This window comes from Lagopus muta, chromosome 5, assembly GCF_023343835.1.
Source record: "Lagopus muta isolate bLagMut1 chromosome 5, bLagMut1 primary, whole genome shotgun sequence".
NCBI lineage: Eukaryota > Metazoa > Chordata > Aves > Galliformes > Phasianidae > Lagopus > Lagopus muta.
In genome coordinates this window covers 47,844,113-47,864,504 of record NC_064437.1, presented here as the reverse complement: position 1 = coordinate 47,864,504, position 20,392 = coordinate 47,844,113, and the positions used below count along the sequence as shown (strand labels likewise).

The 20,392-nt window shown below is 43.8% G+C and overlaps 2 protein-coding genes across 4 annotated transcripts in view; both read left to right on the top strand.

Moving 5' to 3' along the window:
• LOC125693414 (cytochrome P450 2H1-like) overlaps window positions 1–7,239 on the top strand; it is an 85,325-nt gene extending 78,086 nt beyond the window's left edge. The window contains exons 1-9 of one of the 3 annotated variants that reach the window (XM_048945358.1): window positions 1,444–1,671; window positions 2,333–2,495; window positions 3,300–3,449; window positions 4,242–4,402; window positions 4,691–4,867; window positions 5,301–5,436; window positions 5,691–5,878; window positions 6,400–6,541; window positions 7,043–7,239. In XM_048945358.1, coding sequence (XP_048801315.1) covers window positions 1,495–1,671; window positions 2,333–2,495; window positions 3,300–3,449; window positions 4,242–4,402; window positions 4,691–4,867; window positions 5,301–5,436; window positions 5,691–5,878; window positions 6,400–6,541; window positions 7,043–7,224 — 1,476 coding nt within the window. In that variant the 5' untranslated portion in view covers window positions 1,444–1,494 and the 3' untranslated portion in view covers window positions 7,225–7,239. Of the gene's footprint in view, window positions 1–1,443; window positions 1,672–2,332; window positions 2,496–3,299; window positions 3,450–4,241; window positions 4,403–4,690; window positions 4,868–5,300; window positions 5,437–5,690; window positions 5,879–6,399; window positions 6,542–7,042 lie in introns of those variants that run through there. The other 2 variants (XM_048945364.1, XM_048945370.1) reach the window with 2 other exon arrangements.
• Window positions 7,240–12,563: 5,324 nt separating this feature from the next.
• On the top strand, window positions 12,564–18,941 carry LOC125693417 (cytochrome P450 2H1). The gene is made up of 9 exons (XM_048945372.1): window positions 12,564–12,764; window positions 13,426–13,588; window positions 14,393–14,542; window positions 15,335–15,495; window positions 15,784–15,960; window positions 16,394–16,529; window positions 16,784–16,971; window positions 17,493–17,634; window positions 18,136–18,941. The coding sequence occupies exons 1-9, from the start codon at window positions 12,588–12,590 to the stop codon at window positions 18,315–18,317; spliced, it is 1,476 nt and encodes a 491-aa protein (XP_048801329.1). The 5' UTR covers window positions 12,564–12,587; the 3' UTR covers window positions 18,318–18,941.
• Window positions 18,942–20,392: the final 1,451 nt, after the last annotated feature.

Below are 20,392 nucleotides of genomic sequence, written 5' to 3'. Positions count from 1 at the left end.
TTGTAAATTATGGAATGCTGAATTTTTCATGGATCTTAATACACCTGGTCATAGCAAAGTCTTTGTCTTGTAAGGCAGACACTGACACTGTGCATTTTGGAGTGAGACCTTGTGTTGCTCCTGGCTATCAGTCAGCAGCAAGTTGTATTCTTGCTGTACATTGGTCAGCAAGAGGAGAGTAATTACACTGCGCCTGTACATACAGTTATCACTGCACTTTTGTTTCCATTTTCCTCTTCTGTCTCAGGGAATAGTTTTGATCTCAACCCACAACTCCTATTCTTTCCAGTTCCCTCCCACATCTCACGCAGGGGGAAGAAGCAAATGTTTGTGTGGTGTTCAGCTGCCTGATGGGTCAAACCACAACAGGTTATTTTCATTTTTTGGTACTCTTGGGCCTCTTAGGTGGTGTAGAGGCCCACTTAACATCCAGTTTCCTCTTCTATGTGCTTGATCTGCCAGAAGGCAGAAGAATGCCCTCCAGAGGTGCTGGCGCACTTGCAGGTTTGCCTCCGGTACAGTCTCTTGCTTGTCTGTGTCCTTGCATAGAGGCTGCCCCAAAAGTAGTCGGAGCAGGGGCTGCTGCTGCAGCACACTCCTGACGCACGTCTCTTTCCTCACTAAAGCATATCAAACACACAGTCTTGTCTCAGAATTTGTATGCCAGAAACTAGATCTGGATACTATGTTACGTGTGAGGAAGAGTAGTCAGAAGTGTAATACATCACCTATGCTTTTCTGTTCTATTAAATAACTACTACTAATAAAACCTCTCATTCTGTTACTCCCTGATCAGAATGCCATTAACTTTCATGGATCTTCACATCTTCTCTGGATATTCGGAAAGTTTCTTGAACCATCACACGTTGAAGGAGAGCACAGGCTGCCACAGGGCTCTGTGCTTTGTGGATAACCTTTCAAATCTTCCAGCAATTGCTATGGTTACTGTGCACTGCGTAAAAGAGATCAGGGAAAATGCAGTTTTTTTCCCTGGAAATCTGCATGCGTGACCTCAGACCAATGTTCTCACTCCGTTCAAGAAGTGAAGGTGAAATACCTATAAAACACTTGTGAAGATGCCCCTATTTCATCCACAGCTCCCTCCACTCCGCACACATGTTGGAGAAGCAGCCAGAAATCACCCTAGGCATAAGGACAAGAGAAAGCACGCAGTCGGCAGATGGGCTCTAGTATTTCTGCATTTTGAGATCTTTTGGCAACATTAGATTATTATCGGTACCACATGGATGATTAACAAAAGGAACACAAGCTGTATTTGTAAAAAAAAGTCAGAGTTAACAATGAGTTCATCCCTAGTTTTCTCATTCTAATCTTGAGCAGATTAATAAGTAATCTGCTGCCTCAGCAGGAACAGGGAGGTGATATTGGCTGATTTAATCCACGTGCTTTTCTTCTACAGCTTATAAATAACCTCCGGTTTGCAGGTCCCAGTTCAAACTCATCTGACAATTTGCATCTCTTCCTCAGCCTGCCATGGAGTTCTTCGGATGGCCAACAATCCTCTTGCTGGCCTGCATCTCATGCCTTCTCATTGCTGCATGGAGAAGAACATCACAAAGAGGGAAGGAGCCTCCTGGTCCCACACCAATCCCCATAATTGGAAATGTTTTTCAGCTGAACCCATGGAACTTGATGGAAAGCTTCAAGGAGGTAAGAATGTCTCTTTCTTTCCTGCATTGCCTCTAGGACAAAGCCCAGTCCAGACAGTCTCAGCTTAATTCACAGTTTCTGCATGTTTGCTTTTGATGTGTTACGCTGCCAATTGCAATAACCATACTGGTGTTGACACTGCATTGGCCTCACACCAGTACTGCAGTATACCGTAGATTTCTAGACAAGGTCCTGATGCATTCACCATATCCACCACAACCCCTTTGTGCAAATCTCTTCACTGCCCTGGCAAAAGAGCACAGCCCTGATTTATGGAGGACCATTGATCTATTTTCTTGCCTCAGCCCCCCAGCAATTAGGTATAATCTCTTGGGAGGGGAATTTGTGAGTGCACGGGCCAAACAAAGGAGTTTGAAGGCGAACGGCGCCGTCTGTTCCCTCCCATGGATACTGTCATGCATCTGTCAAAAAAAAAAAAGCCTGTGCTACAGTGCCTGTAAGAGAATAGGTGGAGTGAGTTTGGCTGTGGAGCTTGATCCTGAGGGTACTGTGATGGGATGGTGGTAGATGGATAGGAAAGGGCTGAGGAATGAATTGCTTTCCAGAGATCTTACTCTCCAGGTGAAGACCTGCAAACTTAATTTTCCCATGATTAACATCCACAAGTAGACTGTGTTCCTTGTGTTCTTCCTTCCTACAGCTCAGCAAAAAGTACGGCCCCATCTTCACAATACATCTAGGCCCCAAAAAGGTTGTGGTGCTCTATGGCTACGATGTCGTGAAAGAAGCCCTAATTGATAATGGAGACGCCTTCAGTGGGAGAGGAATACTGCCTATCCTTGAAAAACAATTCAAAGGCCTAGGTACTTCCCGGGTACTATTGCCATACAGAACTGATCATGTCCTTGGTACAGGAATGCACCTGTAAGGGCACTGGAGGAGCGACTGGTGGACTTCAAGTACTACATTTACACATATAAATGAGGAATAAAGTATTAAAAGCCCAACTCAGTCCTTGGACCTAGCAGTAGGTGGAGAACTGTTTAAGGCCCTAGCCGGGCTCCAGTGAGTTCCTTTCAATTTTCAGCACCTTCAAATTCTGGCTAAAATTTGGTTGACAAAAGGTGCCGCCAAGATATTGCTGTTATTCTTCCATTTCTGAAAATACTGCCCAAGGCCCTACAGCACAGGTGCCATCAAGTGGAAATTCCAGAATACAACACTGACAAGCAAACAAAGGCTGTCCTAGTTAAGGGTCATACTCAATATGAGGCCCTGGGCTCATTGACCCCAACAGTTCCCACTAGACTGTTTCTCCAGGCAAATGGTTATTCCATGGTATTATTTTTTATTTCCTCAATGTATTTGGTGATGATACAATGCATAAAGCATTAGGGAATTTTGGAATTTATGTTAGCCATCTGCTTGTGGCCAAGTTGACTTTAGTACCAGTGGTGCCTTTTTATTGACATGCCAGTGTCATTTCTCTTATTCTGGAAATAAACAATGGTGCCTTGGTCAGATTGGTCAATTTGTCACCTCCAGAACTGCAGGAATGTTAGGGTGTGAGGCACATAGCAATTGTGGTAGGTATTTATTCCAGAAAGGGATGTGGTGGGCAGAAAACTTACTTCCTCATGGAGGTTTGTTGTTTTTTCTTGTAACAGGCATTGTGACCAGCAATGGGGAGACCTGGAGACAACTGCGAAGATTCGCCCTCACCACCCTGCGTGATTTTGGAATGGGCAAGAAGGGCATTGAGGAGCGAATCCAGGAGGAAGCTCGTTTTCTGGTGGAGAGGATCAGGAACACACATGGTAGGACACTGACGTGCATCTGCTGGGAAACCTTGCAGACCTGCAATGAGACTGTAACAAAATTCAGTCTGGATTCACAGATAAAAATCCCTGCTGTGAATCTGAGAAAACATGCTCTTTTCATTTCTGCACTGATTCTGCACTGTATGTGCCTCACCGTACAGCCAACAAGGAGTCATGGGCAAGGCACAGAAGGGCTGGCTCCAGAGCTGCGTGGAAGAGGCTGATCCATAACATTACCATTAACTGTTCTCTCTTTTTTTCCCTTCAGGATTTCATACCTTCCCATCTTGATGATTCTTATCTTCCATACTTGAGATATACCTTACTGCGGTCTCTGGGCTCAACTTTCCTGCCTGTCATGGATCTAATCTCACTTTTCCTCACGCTTCCATCATAGTTATTTCCTTAGAATATTCTGTAGCCATGCTGTCAAAACTCTACTTTTGATCACAGGTATCTGAAGATTCTTTGGGTTTTCGTAGCATTCTTCAGGCAGTCTCTAATAAACAGTCTGTCCTGCTGCAAGACCTGTGTCAGATGAAGGGGAAACAAGTCACTCAGACTTGCTGTAGAAAGAACAGGGCAAATCAGGGACTTAAAGAATTCAGACAGGAAAATCAGTTATGTACAAGTAGAGAATATCCAATTGGATAAACCTCTCACTATCTTCTTTAAAGACTGCACAAATCTGGGTCTCAAGTGAATGCAAAACTTCCTTGGAGTTATAAGGGTGGGAGATGATGACTAAAGTACTGAAAGCAAGTTACCTTTCTGTTGTTGCTGTTGCAGAGAAACCTTTCAACCCTGGTAAATTCTTAATCCATGCTGTTTCCAACATCATCTGCTCCATTGTATTTGGGGATCGGTTTGACTATGAGGACAAGAAGTTTCTCAATTTAATTGAGATGCTGGACGAAAACAACAAGTACCAGAACAAAATACAAACACGGGTTTGTGCAATTTCATTTAATTAATAAATGAATTAATGGTCTAGGTTATTATTGTTATATTCATTTGTGTTACTCATTTAACATTGGTATGCTACTTCATTTTATGGAAATCTCACTGTACTTCCAGAGCAGAACAGAACTGCTAAAGCAGTTCAAGTGAATTCGCTCCTTGAGTATGGTGAAACCATGATGCAGAATAGTCTACTGCTTCTCATAGTAACATTCAGGGGAAAAAATGACTGCAAGCACTTCAACCAAAATACGCATTTCCTCCTTTTATCATTGCAGCTCTACAACTTCTTCCCAACCATCTTAGATTCTTTACCTGGGCCTCACCAAAAACTAATAAAAAACTTTGATAACATTGATGACTTCATTACTGAAATTGTAAGAGCACACCAGGAATCTTTTGATCCCAGCTGCCCTCGAGATTTTATTGATGCTTTTATCAACAAAATGCAACAGGTAATGTACGAGTGAGCGAGTGAGAGCTCTTTGGATGATGGGAATATCAGCATTTGAATCCTTGCTTTGCTTCCCAGCTGTAGCAGCACACTGGGCTTTGGCAAACACAGAGGGAATTTTGCTTTTCTTGGCACCTTCATTCTCCCCCCCTCCATTTCCCTTTGAAAGACTTGTAAGCACAGTGCTAACAGTGGCATACAGCACTAGCCAAAGCTGGGAAAGCTGTTGACCAACCTCACCGAGGAAATTCCATACTCTTCCAATGTTATCTCAAGTGTCATACAAGAACTGTTATCCTGATGTCCTGGGGAGGGTTGTATTTTTGAAAAGACATCAGGTGACTCTAAAAACATACGGCATAGCCACAAGGCATCCTTTGTAGAAAAGCTTCTTAGTGTATTCACTCAAAGAATCCTGCCAAATTTCCCTCCAGGAGAAAGGCAACTCTATTTTCACTGTTGAGTCCTTGACCAGAACCACACTTGACTTGTTCATTGCGGGAACTGGGACAACCAGCACCACACTGAGATATGGACTCCTGATTCTCCAGAAATACCCAGAGATTGAAGGTAAGAGGAAAGGGAATATTTACTTGAAGATATATCATAGGCCATGGGTTCAAAGCGGACAGTTTGTGTCACTACCACTGGTGGCAACAGTCCCTAATAGCAGAGATGTCCATCAGTCTTAGCTTTACTTCCAGCAGAGAGCCATCACTACCGAGTATGTTCCTGTGTTCTTGGGAGGGTGATAAGAAAGCCTTGCTGCAACTGTGAGGAAAGGCTTTGGGAAACATCCATTCAATTTACTTTTTCCCCAACAGAGAAAATTCACAAGGAGATTGACCGTGTGGTGGGCCGAGACCGAAGCCCCTGCATGGCAGACAGGAGCCAGATGCCATACACAGATGCTGTGATCCATGAAATCCAGAGATTCATTGATTTCCTTCCAGTTAACCTACCACATGCTGTGACCAAGGACACCAAGCTCAGAGACTATTTCATACCCAAGGTCTGTTGCTGGGAACATCCATAATCCCCTGCTGTGCTATATGTATTATGCTTTACTTAAATTACATACACACTGGAGAGCAATACGGAATCAGCATTATCTGATTTCTGAGAGGGAGTTGTCCTTCTCTGGTGATGCTATGCACTGAGTTGTACAATGCTGAAGCCTTCCTTTCATGATCCAGTCTTTTCCTGCTATTTGTTTTCAACACAGTTATACTGTTATTACTCTATGAACTGCAACTATGAGGAAAGGTAGCTAGCTGCCTCCTAGAAATGAATGGCTGCTGTGAAAAAAAGCTTTCTAGATGTCCCCAGCACTCCACCACTGGCAATTTTGGCATTTACACCAGCTTTTCACATGGCATTTCAACACTTAATTCCGGCAGACAGTGAAGCTTACTGGGATCACACAGCAGTCACCAAAGCAGGGCTTTTCATGTATTCAGCCCTGGGGACTGATCCATGGGGCTTCACTTTGGCAGGTCTCCACTTAACTTTCTCCTCTCTATGCTTATTCAGGACACCATGATATTCCCTTTGCTGTCTCCCATCCTGCACGACTCCAAGGAATTTCCTAATCCAGAAAAATTTGACCCGGAACATTTCCTGAATGCAAATGGCACCTTCAGAAAGAGTGACTACTTCTTGCCATTTTCCACAGGTAAAGAGCTCTTTCTATGTCAGGACCTAGACTATCCTCTCCCAGAACCTCTTCAGACATTTCAGTGGCTCTGTCATCCCTGTCTGAACAGTGATGTCTGCAGATCTGCTGGTCACTTCTGGGCAGCTAAGCTCTACCCCATATACTACAGTTTCAGTTTACCTCCTTTTCTTAACAAGTACCAGAGCTCCTCTCATGCATCCTCCAAGAAAAGATGCATGAAGTGGGACTTGTAGCCATGCCACTTCTCTCTCCTAGCTAGCCATAAAGCAGCAACACAACACAAGAAACTGAAACCTTCAAATTGCATTGGCCCACCCAGTACTCTCACACTGTTCTGAACACTGAGACCTCAGTTTAAATCAATTCCCTCCACCAGAAGGATGCAGTGCTGCATGCCCACTCTGAGACGTCGGAACTCTCACGGCAGAGGGGTTAAAATAAGTTACCAGCAAAAGAACTCTACCATCATCTCCTGTTCTCCTCATTCTTTCCTTGCAGGAAAACGCATCTGTGCAGGAGAAGGTCTGGCCCGGATGGAGATATTCTTATTTTTAACATCCATCCTGCAGAACTTTACTCTGAAGCCCGTTGCAGATCGCAAGGATGTTGACATTTCTCCCATAATCACCACATTGACAAACATACCCCGACCTTATGAGATCTCATTTATTCCACGTTAGACAAGTTAAGACAGTTGCCACCTCCAACATCAGAACTCTTCTTGAACAACAGTCATTGCCCACCCTGATGTGACAGAGACACTCAGATAACTTCCTAAATTCTTTACAGACAGATGATTTATGCTTTCCTATGTGATCCTGGAAGGACATGCTCCAGCAGAAAACAATCCTCCACAAAGCTTAGACTCCCACACACCGTCCAAAATAGGTACACGCCTTGACTATTTCTTTTCACTCATTTAGAAGAAATGCATTCTGGCTTTAAGACACCATCTAGAAAACCTCCGCTCTCACTAAGCATGTGGGAACTGGCTGGACTACACTTACTGGGCCTGTCAGAATTAAAAGTGCAATTAAGCACTGCTGATTGAGAGAAAAGAGCATGAAATAATGCTGGGATCTCCATGAATGCAGCTTGAATCTCCCCATTACTTTTTTGAAGTATGTAAGAATCACTGAGGAAACTTGACGAGCTTCAGGTAAAGGGTTTCTATGAGCTAACAAAGAAATGTAGGACTGGCAGTTCCCAGATTGATCACGTTCTCTGCAGTGTATAGCTTACTGTAATTGCAGTGACAGAGCTGAGTCTGAGCTATGTGGAATAATACAGCACTTGAAATGTCACCACAGGGGCATTAATGAATGTGTAGGTAAGCAGCCAAATGTTCATTTCTTTCACTGTGTTAATAGCCTTGAAACACCATGAGTTATTTGTGTGGTGCTAAAAAATTTGGAGCAAAAAAATATCACAGAATGACAGACAAACAAATAAAGAAAACACATGAAAAATATCATCTATCTTATTAATATTTCTAACCTGGACCAACTGTTAGATGTCGACTCGTCAGAACAAAAAAAAAGAAATAAATTTAAAAAAAGGAAAGCTCAATGTGCTTCCTTCAACTTTGCCATGGCTAAGTGGCTTGGGAGGCAACCTGCCTGTTCCAGACATTTTCCTCCATGCTGAACAGACAAGAAGGCAGCCTGTGCCAAGCAGCAAAAGGGAGAAGAAAAAAAAAAAAAGAAAAAAAAAAAAAAAGAAGCTGTAGCTCCCAAAGACTCCACCATCATACAGAGAAGCACCAAAGCCGTGCCCTACCAGTCTCACCTGGCGTCTCACTGTGCCGTGGTACAAGCAGCAGTGCAAGTGCAACCAATGGCTGCTTGCATTTCCACTGAATTCACCTGATGGAACACAAAGCGGAATTAGCACTTCCTGAGAGATTAAGGGTCAGATGTTTTGTCACCTGCTAAACTGGAAAACATTCCTTAAGAAGTAACAGGCAATAATAGTCTATCTCTCCATGCAGCCATAATGCTCTTTCTCTGTGCCTGCTCACGCTCAGTGCTGTCAAGGCTCTTACTTCTGGTGGGACAGTACACAGAAAATTGTAACTTATTTGCAGAACTGAGGCCGGGCTACTTGACTTCCCATGGCAGATTTGACACAAAGTCTTGTCACACAGCAACACAAAGAGTGGCTTTAACCTTGATTAATTCCTTCTTTGCCCTGTTGCAATTAATTCCAAGGACTTAAGAACATCTGGAAGTATAAAGAGTTGCTAAGGAGCTGGAAAGCACCTTTGGAAGCGTCAGCCAGTTGGCCAAGTGGTAACAGAGGTCAGAACCAGCAGGGTTCAGGCCCACTAAAGAGGTCCCTGAGTTTCTTGTCCATGAAACACCCCAAGAAACAAACAAAAAAGCCACTTGAGCTCTTTCCCCTAGCAGGGCAGCAGCACTTGCCTGAGCCACCATTCTAAGTTAATATGACATTAATCAGTAAACGGCAGATGTGTTCCAGCATGACTGAGACACTCCCAAGTTGGGCACTTGAGCATAATGAATGCAGAGGCAGAAGCAAAAAACAAAACCGTAGGCTCTGCTACAACAAAAGAGGCCTTCAGGAAAGCAAAGGCACTAACAGTCACTGCTGTAGACACTTCCTTCTAAGGCGCGGAAGAGGAGAGTCAGAGATCTGGAAGAAACACAGTTTAACTCCTCCCAGAAAAAGAGAGGAACAACACCCTTGCCTTAAAGCCACCATTCCCATCCAAGTGTAAAGCATGCAATCAACAAACACACAAATAGCAGAGCAGCATGGAGAGGCCAGTACTTCACAGGTTGTATAACTAGTAGGATTACCATGGAGGAAACAGATAATAAAAAATAAATGAAAAGCTCAGCCATGTCCTTGGCTAGCAGGAAAAAGAAACACCAAAGGGAGCAATCTGCAGAAAGAGATCCCTCCCCAGGGGCAGTCGGCCTTAAATGGGGTCTAGGTGAGGTGCAGCCAGGCTCCAACCCTTCCAGTCACACAGCTGAACTGCCTTCACCTGTGCTCCCAGGGCTGACTCAGTGCTCGCCTCAGGTGGTCAATCAGAGGTTCAGGCTGTGATTCAGCAGGTCCCATACACCAAGAAATGGACTGAGCTGGAGCTGGAGCTGGAGCTGGAGCTGGAGCTGGAGCTGGAGCTGGATTTGTCTCAGTGCAGGGAATACAGACAGCAGCATCCTACGTAGTAAACATACAGAATGGGTATCCAAGTAGCTGAAATTAAGTTGTCAAAACCTAGGCATGAAGTCTGCATTGGACTTACCTGATTTCTTCAAATGTAACTTGTTCACTGCAGGAACCTCTGTTCCCTACTGCCGTTTGGCCTTCACTTCTCCATGACAGTGCATACTCAGATACCTGAGATTAACAAACACAAAGACCCTGCATTAGAGGGTGGAGGCTTCCACCTTTTTCAGTGTTGGGCCTATCCAATAACTTTGCATGAGACAGCTTTCCTAAATTCCCTACTGATGTCATCTCAAAGCTCAGGTTATTTCAGCCTTAATCAAGGCTCTGCGTATTAAGACAGAAATCACTGACTATCAGCAAATGCTTATCACCAGATTTGGTATCCGTTGCTTTGTTTCCTGGACGTGATACCAATATCTCCACCTCCCATGTTAGTTAAGCACATACATTCATCTTGTATTAACTATTAAAAAATAATGGCTGCATGCACAGCTTTGAGCCAAGCCGAAGTAGTTTCCATCAGAAGGCTTCTCAAGCTCTAATCTTTTGGGACTGTAATTTAAACTCACTGATTTCCTGCAAATTCTGAAAGACAAAAAGAGAGAGTTGCTTCTGAGCCTCTTCCAGCAGGCCTGAACTTCAAGGCCTGAACACAATCACTTACAGAAAATTTGGAGCAGATTTAATGGAGGAGGTACAGTCTGAGCGGGACGTCTGTGGTTGTAGCACGGGAGACATTCAGTGGCACAAATGAGTAGAAGTGACGAAGCTCCTGTATGACAGAATTTGTGTCGTGCACCTGGTTCCAATCAGCTGCACAGGGCCTTTCTGAGGTTTTATATTGTCAGTTGCACATCATCATTTCTCTTGAACGTATGCACTGTTGGCAAAGCACGCACACTTGTCACCTTACTGTCCCAGCTCCTGACTTGCTGCCTGGCTTGGGGAAGGGCCTCTTCTCATTTCATGTTGACTACACTTTAAAGCTAAGCTCTATTCAAAGACGATCACCAACAGGAACAACAACACAGTGGTTTATGGCTAGAGTCACTGCACAAGCCACACCAAGGCTGATACTACATTAACTTCCTTGCACTTTCCAAGATCGAGCCAGGGTGTAACAGTGTGCTGCACATTCCAATTGACTGAAGAGCAGAAGTCACGTCACTGGCTTGGTCCTGCATCAACTGAGTTGTGTTTTGGGTCCTGTGAGTTCAAACACAAATATTTAACCAAATCTTTTGTGCTGACTGGTCAAATGGCATTTCTGCAATCACCTGAATCACAACAAGATCTTTATCTTATCTTGAGCCCTACCAGCATAGCATGTTACAAGTATGCATGTTTTGTAAATTATGGAATGCTGAATTTTTCATGGATCTTAATACACCTGGTCATGGCAAAGTCTTTGTCTTGTAAGGCAGACACTGACACTGTGCATTTTGGAGTGAGACCTTGTGTTGCTCCTGGCTGTCAGCCGGCAGCAAGTTGTATTCTTGCTGTACATTGGTCAGCAAGAGGAGAGTAATTACACTGCGCCTGTACATACAGTTATCTCTGCACTTTTGTTTCCATTTTCCTCTTCTGTCTCAAGGAATAGTTTTGATCTCAACCCACAACTCCTATTCTTTCCAGTTCCCTCCCTCATCCCACCTAGGGGGAAGAAGCAAACGTTTGTGTGGTGTTCAGCTGCCTGATGGGTTAAACCACAACAGGTTATTTTCGTTTTTTGGTACTCTTGGACCTCTTAGGTGGTGTAGAGGCCCACTTAACATCCAGTTTCCTCTTCTATGTGCTTGATCTGCCAGAAGGCAGAAGAATGCCCTCCAGAGGTGCTGGCGCACTTGCAGGTTTGCCTCCGGTACAGTCTCTTGCTTGTCTGTGTCCTTGCATAGAGGCTGCCCCAAAAGTAGTCGGAGCAGGGGCTGCTGCTGCAGCACACTCCTGACGCACGTCTCTTTCCTCACTAAAGCATATCAAACACACAGTCTTGTCTCAGAATTTGTATGCCAGAAACTAGATCTGGATACTATGTTACGTGTGAGGAAGAGTAGTCAGAAGTGTAATACATCACCTATGCTTTTCTGTTCTATTAAATAACTACTACTAATAAAACCACTCATTCTGTTACTCCCTGATAAGAATGCCATTAACTTTCATGGATCTTCACATTTTCTCTGGATATTCGGAAAGTTTCTTGAACCATCACACACTGAAGGAGAGCACAGGCTGCCACAGGGCTCTGTGCTTTGTGGATAACCTTTCAAATCTTCCATCAAATGCTATGGGTACTGTGCACTGCATAAAAGAGATCGGGGAAAATGCAGTTTTTTCCCTGGAAATCTGCATGCGTGACCTCAGACCAATGTTCTCACTCCGTTCGAGAAGTGAAGGTGAAATACCTATAAAACACTTGTGAAGATGCCCCTATTTCATCCACAGCTCCCTCCACTCTGCACACATGTTGGAGAAGCATCCAGAAATCACCCTAGGCATAAGGACAAGAGCAAGCACGCAGTCGGTAGATGGCCTCTACTATTTCTGCATTTTGAGATCATTTGGCAACATTAGATTATTATCGGTACCACATGGATGATTAACAAAAGGAACACAAGCTGTATTTGTAAAAAAAAGTCAGAGTTAACAATGAGTTCATCCCTAGTTTGCTCATTCTAATCTTGAGCAGATTAATAAGTAATCTGCTGCCTCAGCAGGAACAGGGAGGTGATATTGGCTGATTTAATCCACGTGCTTTTCTTCTACAGCTTATAAATAACCTCCGGTTTGCAGGTCCCAGTTCAAACTCATCTGACAATTTGCATCCCTTCCTCAGCCTGCCATGGAGTTCTTCGGATGGCCAACAATCCTCTTGCTGGCCTGCATCTCATGCCTTCTCATTGCTGCATGGAGAAGTTCATCACAAAGAGGGAAGGAGCCTCCTGGTCCCACACCAATCCCCATAATTGGAAATGTTTTTCAGCTGAACCCATGGAACTTGATGGAAAGCTTCAAGGAGGTAAGAATGTCTCTTTCTTTCCTGCATTGCCTCTAGGACAAAGCCCAGTCCAGACAGTCTCAGCTTAATTCACAGTTTCTGCATGTTTGCTTTTGATGTATTACGCTGCCAATTGCAATAACCATACTGGTGTTGACACTGCATTGGCCTCACACCAGTACTGCAGCATACCGTAGATTTCTAGACAAGGTCCTGATGCATTCACCATATCCACCACAACCCCTTTGTGCAAATCTCTTCACTGCCCTGGCAAAAGAGCACAGCCCTGATTTATGGACGACTTTTGCTCTATTTTCTTGCCTCAGCCCCCCAGCAATTAGGTATAATCTCTTGGGAGGGGAATTTGTGAGTGCACGGGCCAAACAAAGGAGTTTGAAGGCGAACGGCGCCGTCTGTTCCCTCCCATGGATACTGTCATGCATCTGTCAAAAAAAAAAAAGCCTGTGCTACAGTGCCTGTAAGAGAATAGGTGGAGTGAGTTTGGCTGTGGAGCTTGATCCTGAGGGTACTGTGATGGGATGGTGGTAGATGGATAGGAAAGGGCTGAGGAATGAATTGCTTTCCAGAGATCTTACTCTCCAGGTGAAGACCTGCAAACTTAATTTTCCCATGATTAACATCCACAAGTAGACTGTGTTCCTTGTGTTCTTCCTTCCTACAGCTCAGCAAAAAGTACGGCCCCATCTTCACAATACATCTAGGCCCCAAAAAGGTTGTGGTGCTCTATGGCTACGATGTCGTGAAAGAAGCCCTAATTGATAATGGAGACGCCTTCAGTGGGAGAGGAATACTGCCTATCCTTGAAAAACAATTCAAAGGCCTAGGTACTTCCCGGGTACTATTGCCATACAGAACTGATCATGTCCTTGGTACAGGAATGCACCTGTAAGGGCACTGGAGGAGCGACTGGTGGACTTCAAGTACTACATTTACACATATAAATGAGGAATAAAGTATTAAAAGCCCAACTCAGTCCTTGGACCTAGCAGTAGGTGGAGAACTGTTTAAGGCCCTAGCCGGGCTCCAGTGAGTTCCTTTCAATTTTCAGCACCTTCAAATTCTGGCTAAAATTTGGTTGACAAAAGGTGCCGCCAAGATATTGCTGTTATTCTTCCATTTCTGAAAATACTGCCCAAGGCCCTACAGCACAGGTGCCATCAAGTGGAAATTCCAGAATACAACACTGACAAGCAAACAAAGGCTGTCCTAGTTAAGGGTCATACTCAATATGAGGCCCTGGGCTCATTGACCCCAACAGTTCCCACTAGACTGTTTCTCCAGGCAAATGGTTATTCCATGGTATTATTTTTTATTTCCTCAATGTATTCGGTGATGATACAATGCATAAAGCATTAGGGAATTTTGGAATATATGTTAGCCATCTGCTTGTGGCCAAGTTGACTTTAGTACCAGTGGTGCCTTTTTATTGACATGCCAGTGTCATTTCTCTTATTCTGGAAATAAACAATGGTGCCTTGGTCAGATTGGTCAATTTGTCACCTCCAGAACTGCAGGAATGTTAGGGTGTGAGGCACATAGCAATTGTGGTAGGTATTTATTCCAGAAAGGGATGTGGTGGGCAGAAAACTTACTTCCTCATGGAGGTTTGTTGTTTTTTCTTGTAACAGGCATTGTGACCAGCAATGGGGAGACCTGGAGACAACTGCGAAGATTCGCCCTCACCACCCTGCGTGATTTTGGAATGGGCAAGAAGGGCATTGAGGAGCGAATCCAGGAGGAAGCTCGTTTTCTGGTGGAGAGGATCAGGAACACACATGGTAGGACACTGACGTGCATCTGCTGGGAAACCTTGCAGACCTGCAATGAGACTGTAACAAAATTCAGTCTGGATTCACAGATAAAAATCCCTGCTGTGAATCTGAGAAAACATGCTCTTTTCATTTCTGCACTGATTCTGCACTGTATGTGCCTCACCGTACAGCCAACAAGGAGTCATGGGCAAGGCACAGAAGGGCTGGCTCCAGAGCTGCATGGAAGAGGCTGATCCATAACATTACCATTAACTGTTCTCTCTTTTTTTCCCTTCAGGATTTCATACCTTCCCATCTTGATGATTCTTATCTTCCATACTTGAGATATACCTTACTGCGGTCTCTGGGCTCAACTTTCCTGCCTGTCATGGATCTAATCTCACTTTTCCTCACGCTTCCATCATAGTTATTTCCTTAGAATATTCTGTAGCCATGCTGTCAAAACTCTACTTTTGATCACAGGTATCTGAAGATTCTTTGGGTTTTCGTGGTTTTCTTCAGGCAGTCTCTAATAAACAGTCTGCCCTGCTGCAAGACCTGTGTCAGATGAAGGGGAAACAAGTCACTCAGACTTGCTGTAGAAAGAACAGGGCAAATCAGGGACTTAAAGAATTCAGACAGGAAAATCAGTTATGTACAAGTAGAGAATATCCAATTGGATAAACCTCTCACTATCTTCTTTAAAGACTGCACAAATCTGGGTCTCAAGTGAATGCAAAACTTCCTTGGAGTTATAAGGGTGGGAGATGATGACTAAAGTACTGAAAGCAAGTTACCTTTCTGTTGTTGCTGTTGCAGAGAAACCTTTCAACCCTGGTAAATTCTTAATCCATGCTGTTTCCAACATCATCTGCTCCATTGTATTTGGGGATCGGTTTGACTATGAGGACAAGAAGTTTCTCAATTTAATTGAGATGCTGGACGAAAACAACAAGTACCAGAACAAAATACAAACACGGGTTTGTGCAATTTCATTTAATTAATAAATGAATTAATGGTCTAGGTTATTATTGTTATATTCATTTGTGTTACTCATTTAACATTGGTATGCTACTTCATTTTATGGAAATCTCACTGTACTTCCAGAGCAGAACAGAACTGCTAAAGCAGTTCAAGTGAATTCGCTCCTTGAGTATGGTGAAACCATGATGCAGAATAGTCTACTGCTTCTCATAGTAACATTCAGGGGAAAAAATGACTGCAAGCACTTCAACCAAAATACGCATTTCCTCCTTTTATCATTGCAGCTCTACAACTTCTTCCCAACCATCTTAGATTCTTTACCTGGGCCTCACCAAAAACTAATAAAAAACTTTGATAACATTGATGACTTCATTACTGAAATTGTAAGAGCACACCAGGAATCTTTTGATCCCAGCTGCCCTCGAGATTTTATTGATGCTTTTATCAACAAAATGCAACAGGTAATGTACGAGTGAGCGAGTGAGAGCTCTTTGGATGATGGGAATATCAGCATTTGAATCCTTGCTTTGCTTCCCAGCTGTAGCAGCACACTGGGCTTTGGCAAACACAGAGGGAATTTTGCTTTTCTTGGCACCTTCATTCTCCCCCCCTCCATTTCCCTTTGAAAGACTTGTAAGCACAGTGCTAACAGTGGCATACAGCACTAGCCAAAGCTGGGAAAGCTGTTGACCAACCTCACCGAGGAAATTCCATACTCTTCCAATGTTATCTCAAGTGTCATACAAGAACTGTTATCCTGATGTCCTGGGGAGGGTTGTATTTTTGAAAAGACATCAGGTGACTCTAAAAACATACGGCATAGCCACAAGGCATCCTTTGTAGAAAAGCTTCTTAGTGTATTCACTCAAAGAATCCTGCCAAATTTCCCTCCAGGAGAAAGGCAACTCTATTTTCACTGTTGAGTCCTTGACCAGAACCACACTTGACTTGTTCATTGCGGGAACTGGGACAACCAGCACCACACTGAGATATGGACTCCTGATTCTCCAGAAATACCCAGAGATTGAAGGTAAGAGGAAAGGGAATATTTACTTGAAGATATATCATAGGCCATGGGTTCAAAGCGGACAGTTTGTGTCACTACCACTGGTGGCAACAGTCCCTAATAGCAGAGATGTCCATCAGTCTTAGCTTTACTTCCAGCAGAGAGCCATCACTACCGAGTATGTTCCTGTGTTCTTGGGAGGGTGATAAGAAAGCCTTGCTGCAACTGTGAGGAAAGGCTTTGGGAAACATCCATTCAATTTACTTTTTCCCCAACAGAGAAAATTCACAAGGAGATTGACCGTGTGGTGGGCCGAGACCGAAGCCCCTGCATGGCAGACAGGAGCCAGATGCCATACACAGATGCTGTGATCCATGAAATCCAGAGATTCATTGATTTCCTTCCAGTTAACCTACCACATGCTGTGACCAAGGACACCAAGCTCAGAGACTATTTCATACCCAAGGTCTGTTGCTGGGAACATCCATAATCCCCTGCTGTGCTATATGTATTATGCTTTACTTAAATTACATACACACTGGAGAGCAATACGGAATCAGCATTATCTGATTTCTGAGAGGGAGTTGTCCTTCTCTGGTGATGCTATGCACTGAGTTGTACAATGCTGAAGCCTTCCTTTCATGATCCAGTCTTTTCCTGCTATTTGTTTTCAACACAGTTATACTGTTATTACTCTATGAACTGCAACTATGAGGAAAGGTAGCTAGCTGCCTCCTAGATATGAATGGCTGCTGTGAAAAAAAGCTTTCTAGATGTCCCCAGCACTCCACCACTGGCAATTTTGGCATTTACACCAGCTTTTCACATGGCATTTCAACACTTAATTCCGGCAGACAGTGAAGCTTACTGGGATCACGCAGCAGTCACCAAAGCAGGGCTTTTCATGTATTCAGCCCTGGGGACTGATCCATGGGGCTTCACTTTGGCAGGTCTCCACTTAACTTTCTCCTCTCTATGCTTATTCAGGACACCATGATATTCCCTTTGCTGTCTCCCATCCTGCACGACTCCAAGGAATTTCCTAATCCAGAAAAATTTGACCCGGAACATTTCCTGAATGCAAATGGTACCTTCAGAAAGAGTGACTACTTCTTGCCATTTTCCACAGGTAAAGAGCTCTTTCTACGTCAGGACCTAGACTATCCTCTCCCAGAACCTCTTCAGACATTTCAGTGGCTCTGTTATCACTGTCTGAACAGTGATGTCTGCAGATCTGCTGGTCACTTCTGGGCAGCTAAGCTCTACCCCATATACTACAGTTTCAGTTTACCTCCTTTTCTTAACAAGTACCAGAGCTCCTCTCATGCATCCTCCAAGAAAAGATGCATGAAGTGGGACTTGTAGCCATGCCACTTCTCTCTCCTAGCTAGCCATAAAGCAGCAACACAACACGAGAAACTGAAACCTTCAAATTGCATTGGCCCACCCAGTACTCTCACAATGTTCTGAACACTGAGACCTCAGTTTAATTCAATTCCCTCCACCAGAAGGATGCAGTGCTGCATGCCCACTCTGAGAAGTCGGAACTCTCACGGCAGAGGGGTTAAAATAAGTTACCAGCAAAAGAACTCTACCATCATCTCCTGTTCTCCTCATTCTTTCCTTGCAGGAAAACGCATCTGTGCAGGAGAAGGTCTGGCCCGGATGGAGATATTCTTATTTTTAACATCCATCCTGCAGAACTTTACTCTGAAGCCCGTTGTAGATCACAAGGATGTTGACATTTCTCCCATAGTCACCTCTCTGGCAAATATGCCCCGACCTTATGAGATCTCATTTATTCCACGTTAGACAAGTGAAGACAGTTGCCACCTCCAACATCAGAACTCTTCTTGAACAACAGTCATTTCCCACCCTGTTGTGACTGAGACACTCAGATAACTTCCTAAATTCTTTACAGACAGAAGCTTCATGCTTTCCTATGTGATCCTGGAAGGACATGCTCCAGCAGAAAACAATCCTCCACAAAGCTTAGACTCCCACACACCGTCCAAAATAGGTACACGCCTTGACTATTTCTTTTCACTCATTTAGAAGAAATGCATTCTGGCTTTAAGACACCATCTAGAAAACCTCCGGTCTCACTAACCATGTGGGAACTGGCTGGACTACACTTACTGGGCCTGTCAGAATTAAAAGTGCAATTAAGCACTGCTGATTGAGAGAAAAGAGCATGAAATAATGCTGGGATCTCCATGAATGCAGCTTGAATCTCCCCATTACTTTTTTGAAGTATGCAAGAATCACTGAGGAAACTTGACGAGCTTCAGGTAAAGGGTTTCTATGAGCTAACAAAGAAATGTAGGACTGGCAGTTCCCAGATTGATCACGTTCTCTGCAGTGCATAGCTTACTGTAATTGCAGTGACAGAGCTGAGTCTGAGCTATGTGGAATAATACAGCACTTGAAATGTCACCACAGGGGCATTAATGAATGTGTAGGTAAGCAGCCAAACGTTCATTTCTTTCACTGTGTTAATAGCCTTGAAATACCACGAGTTATTTGTGTGGTGCTACAAAATTTGGAGCAAAAAAATATCACAGAATGACAGACAAATAAAGAAAACACATGAAAAATATCATCTATCTTATTAATATTTCTAACCTGGACCAAGTGTTAGATGTCGACAAGTCAGAAAGAAAAAAAAGAAATAAATTTAAAAAAAGGAAAGCTCATTGTGCTTCCTTCAACTTTGCCATGGCTAAGTGGCTTGGGAGGCAACCTGCCTGTTCCAGACATTTTCCTCCATGCTGAACAGCTAGAAGGCAGCCTGTGCCAAGCAGCAAAAGGAAGGAGAAAAATAAGTAAATAAATAAAAAGAAGCTGTAGCTCCCAAAGACTCCACCATCATACAGAGAAGCACCAAAGCCGGGCCCTACCAGTCTCACCTGGCGTCTCACTGTGCCGTGGTACAAGCAGCACTGCAAGTGCAACCAATGGCTGCTTCTATTTCCTTTGAGATCACCTGATGGAACACAAAATGGTATTAGCACTTCCTGAGAGATTAAGGGTCAGATGTTTTGTCACCTGCTAAACTGGAAAACATTACTTAAAAAGTAACAGGCAATAAGTCTATCTCTCCATGCAGCCATAATGCTCTTTCTCTGTGCCTGCTCACGCTCAGTGCTGTCAAGGCTCTTACTTCTGGTGGGACAGTACACAGAAAATTGTATCTTATTTGCAGAACTGAGGCCGGGCTACTTGACTTTCCATGGCAGATTTCAAACAAAGTCTTGTCACTTAGCAACACAAAGAGTGGCTTTAACCTTGATTAATTCATTCTTTGCCCTGTTGCTATTAATTCCAAGGACTTAAGAACATCTGGAAGTATAAAGAGGTGCTAGGGAGCTGGAAAGCACCTTTGGAAGCGTCAGCCAGTTGGCCAAGTGGTAACAGAGGACAGAACCAGCAGGGTTCAGGCCCCCTAAACAGGTCCCTGAGTTTCTTGTCTATGAAACACCCCAAGAAACAAACAAAAAAGTCACTTGAGCTCTTTCCCCTAGCAGGGCAGCAGCACTTGCCTGAGCCACCATTCTAAGTTAATATGACATTAATCAGTAAACGGCAGATGTGTTCCAGCATGACTGAGACACTCCCAAGTTGGGCACTTGAGCATAATGAATGCAGAGGCAGAAGCAAAAAACAAAACTGTAGGCTCTGCTACAACAAAAGAGGCCTTCAGGAAAGCAAAGGCACTAACAGTCACTGCTGAGGACACTTCCTTCTAAGGCAAAGAAGAAGAGAGTCTGAGATCTGAAAGAAACACAGTTTAACACCTCCCAGAAAAAGACAGGAACAACACCCTTGCCTTAAAGCCACCATTCCCATCCAAGTGTAATGTGTACAATCAACAAACACACAAATAG

Excerpts from the sequence above, each read along its gene's own strand:
- LOC125693417 (XM_048945372.1), top strand. The coding sequence starts at position 12,588 with ATGGAGTTCTTCGGATGGCCAACAATCCTCTTGCTGGCCTGCATCTCA. Across the intron at positions 15,496-15,783 it reads AGAACAAAATACAAACACGG|CTCTACAACTTCTTCCCAAC; the intron begins GTTTGTGCAATT and ends TTATCATTGCAG. Across the intron at positions 17,635-18,135 it reads CTTCTTGCCATTTTCCACAG|GAAAACGCATCTGTGCAGGA; the intron begins GTAAAGAGCTCT and ends CTTTCCTTGCAG.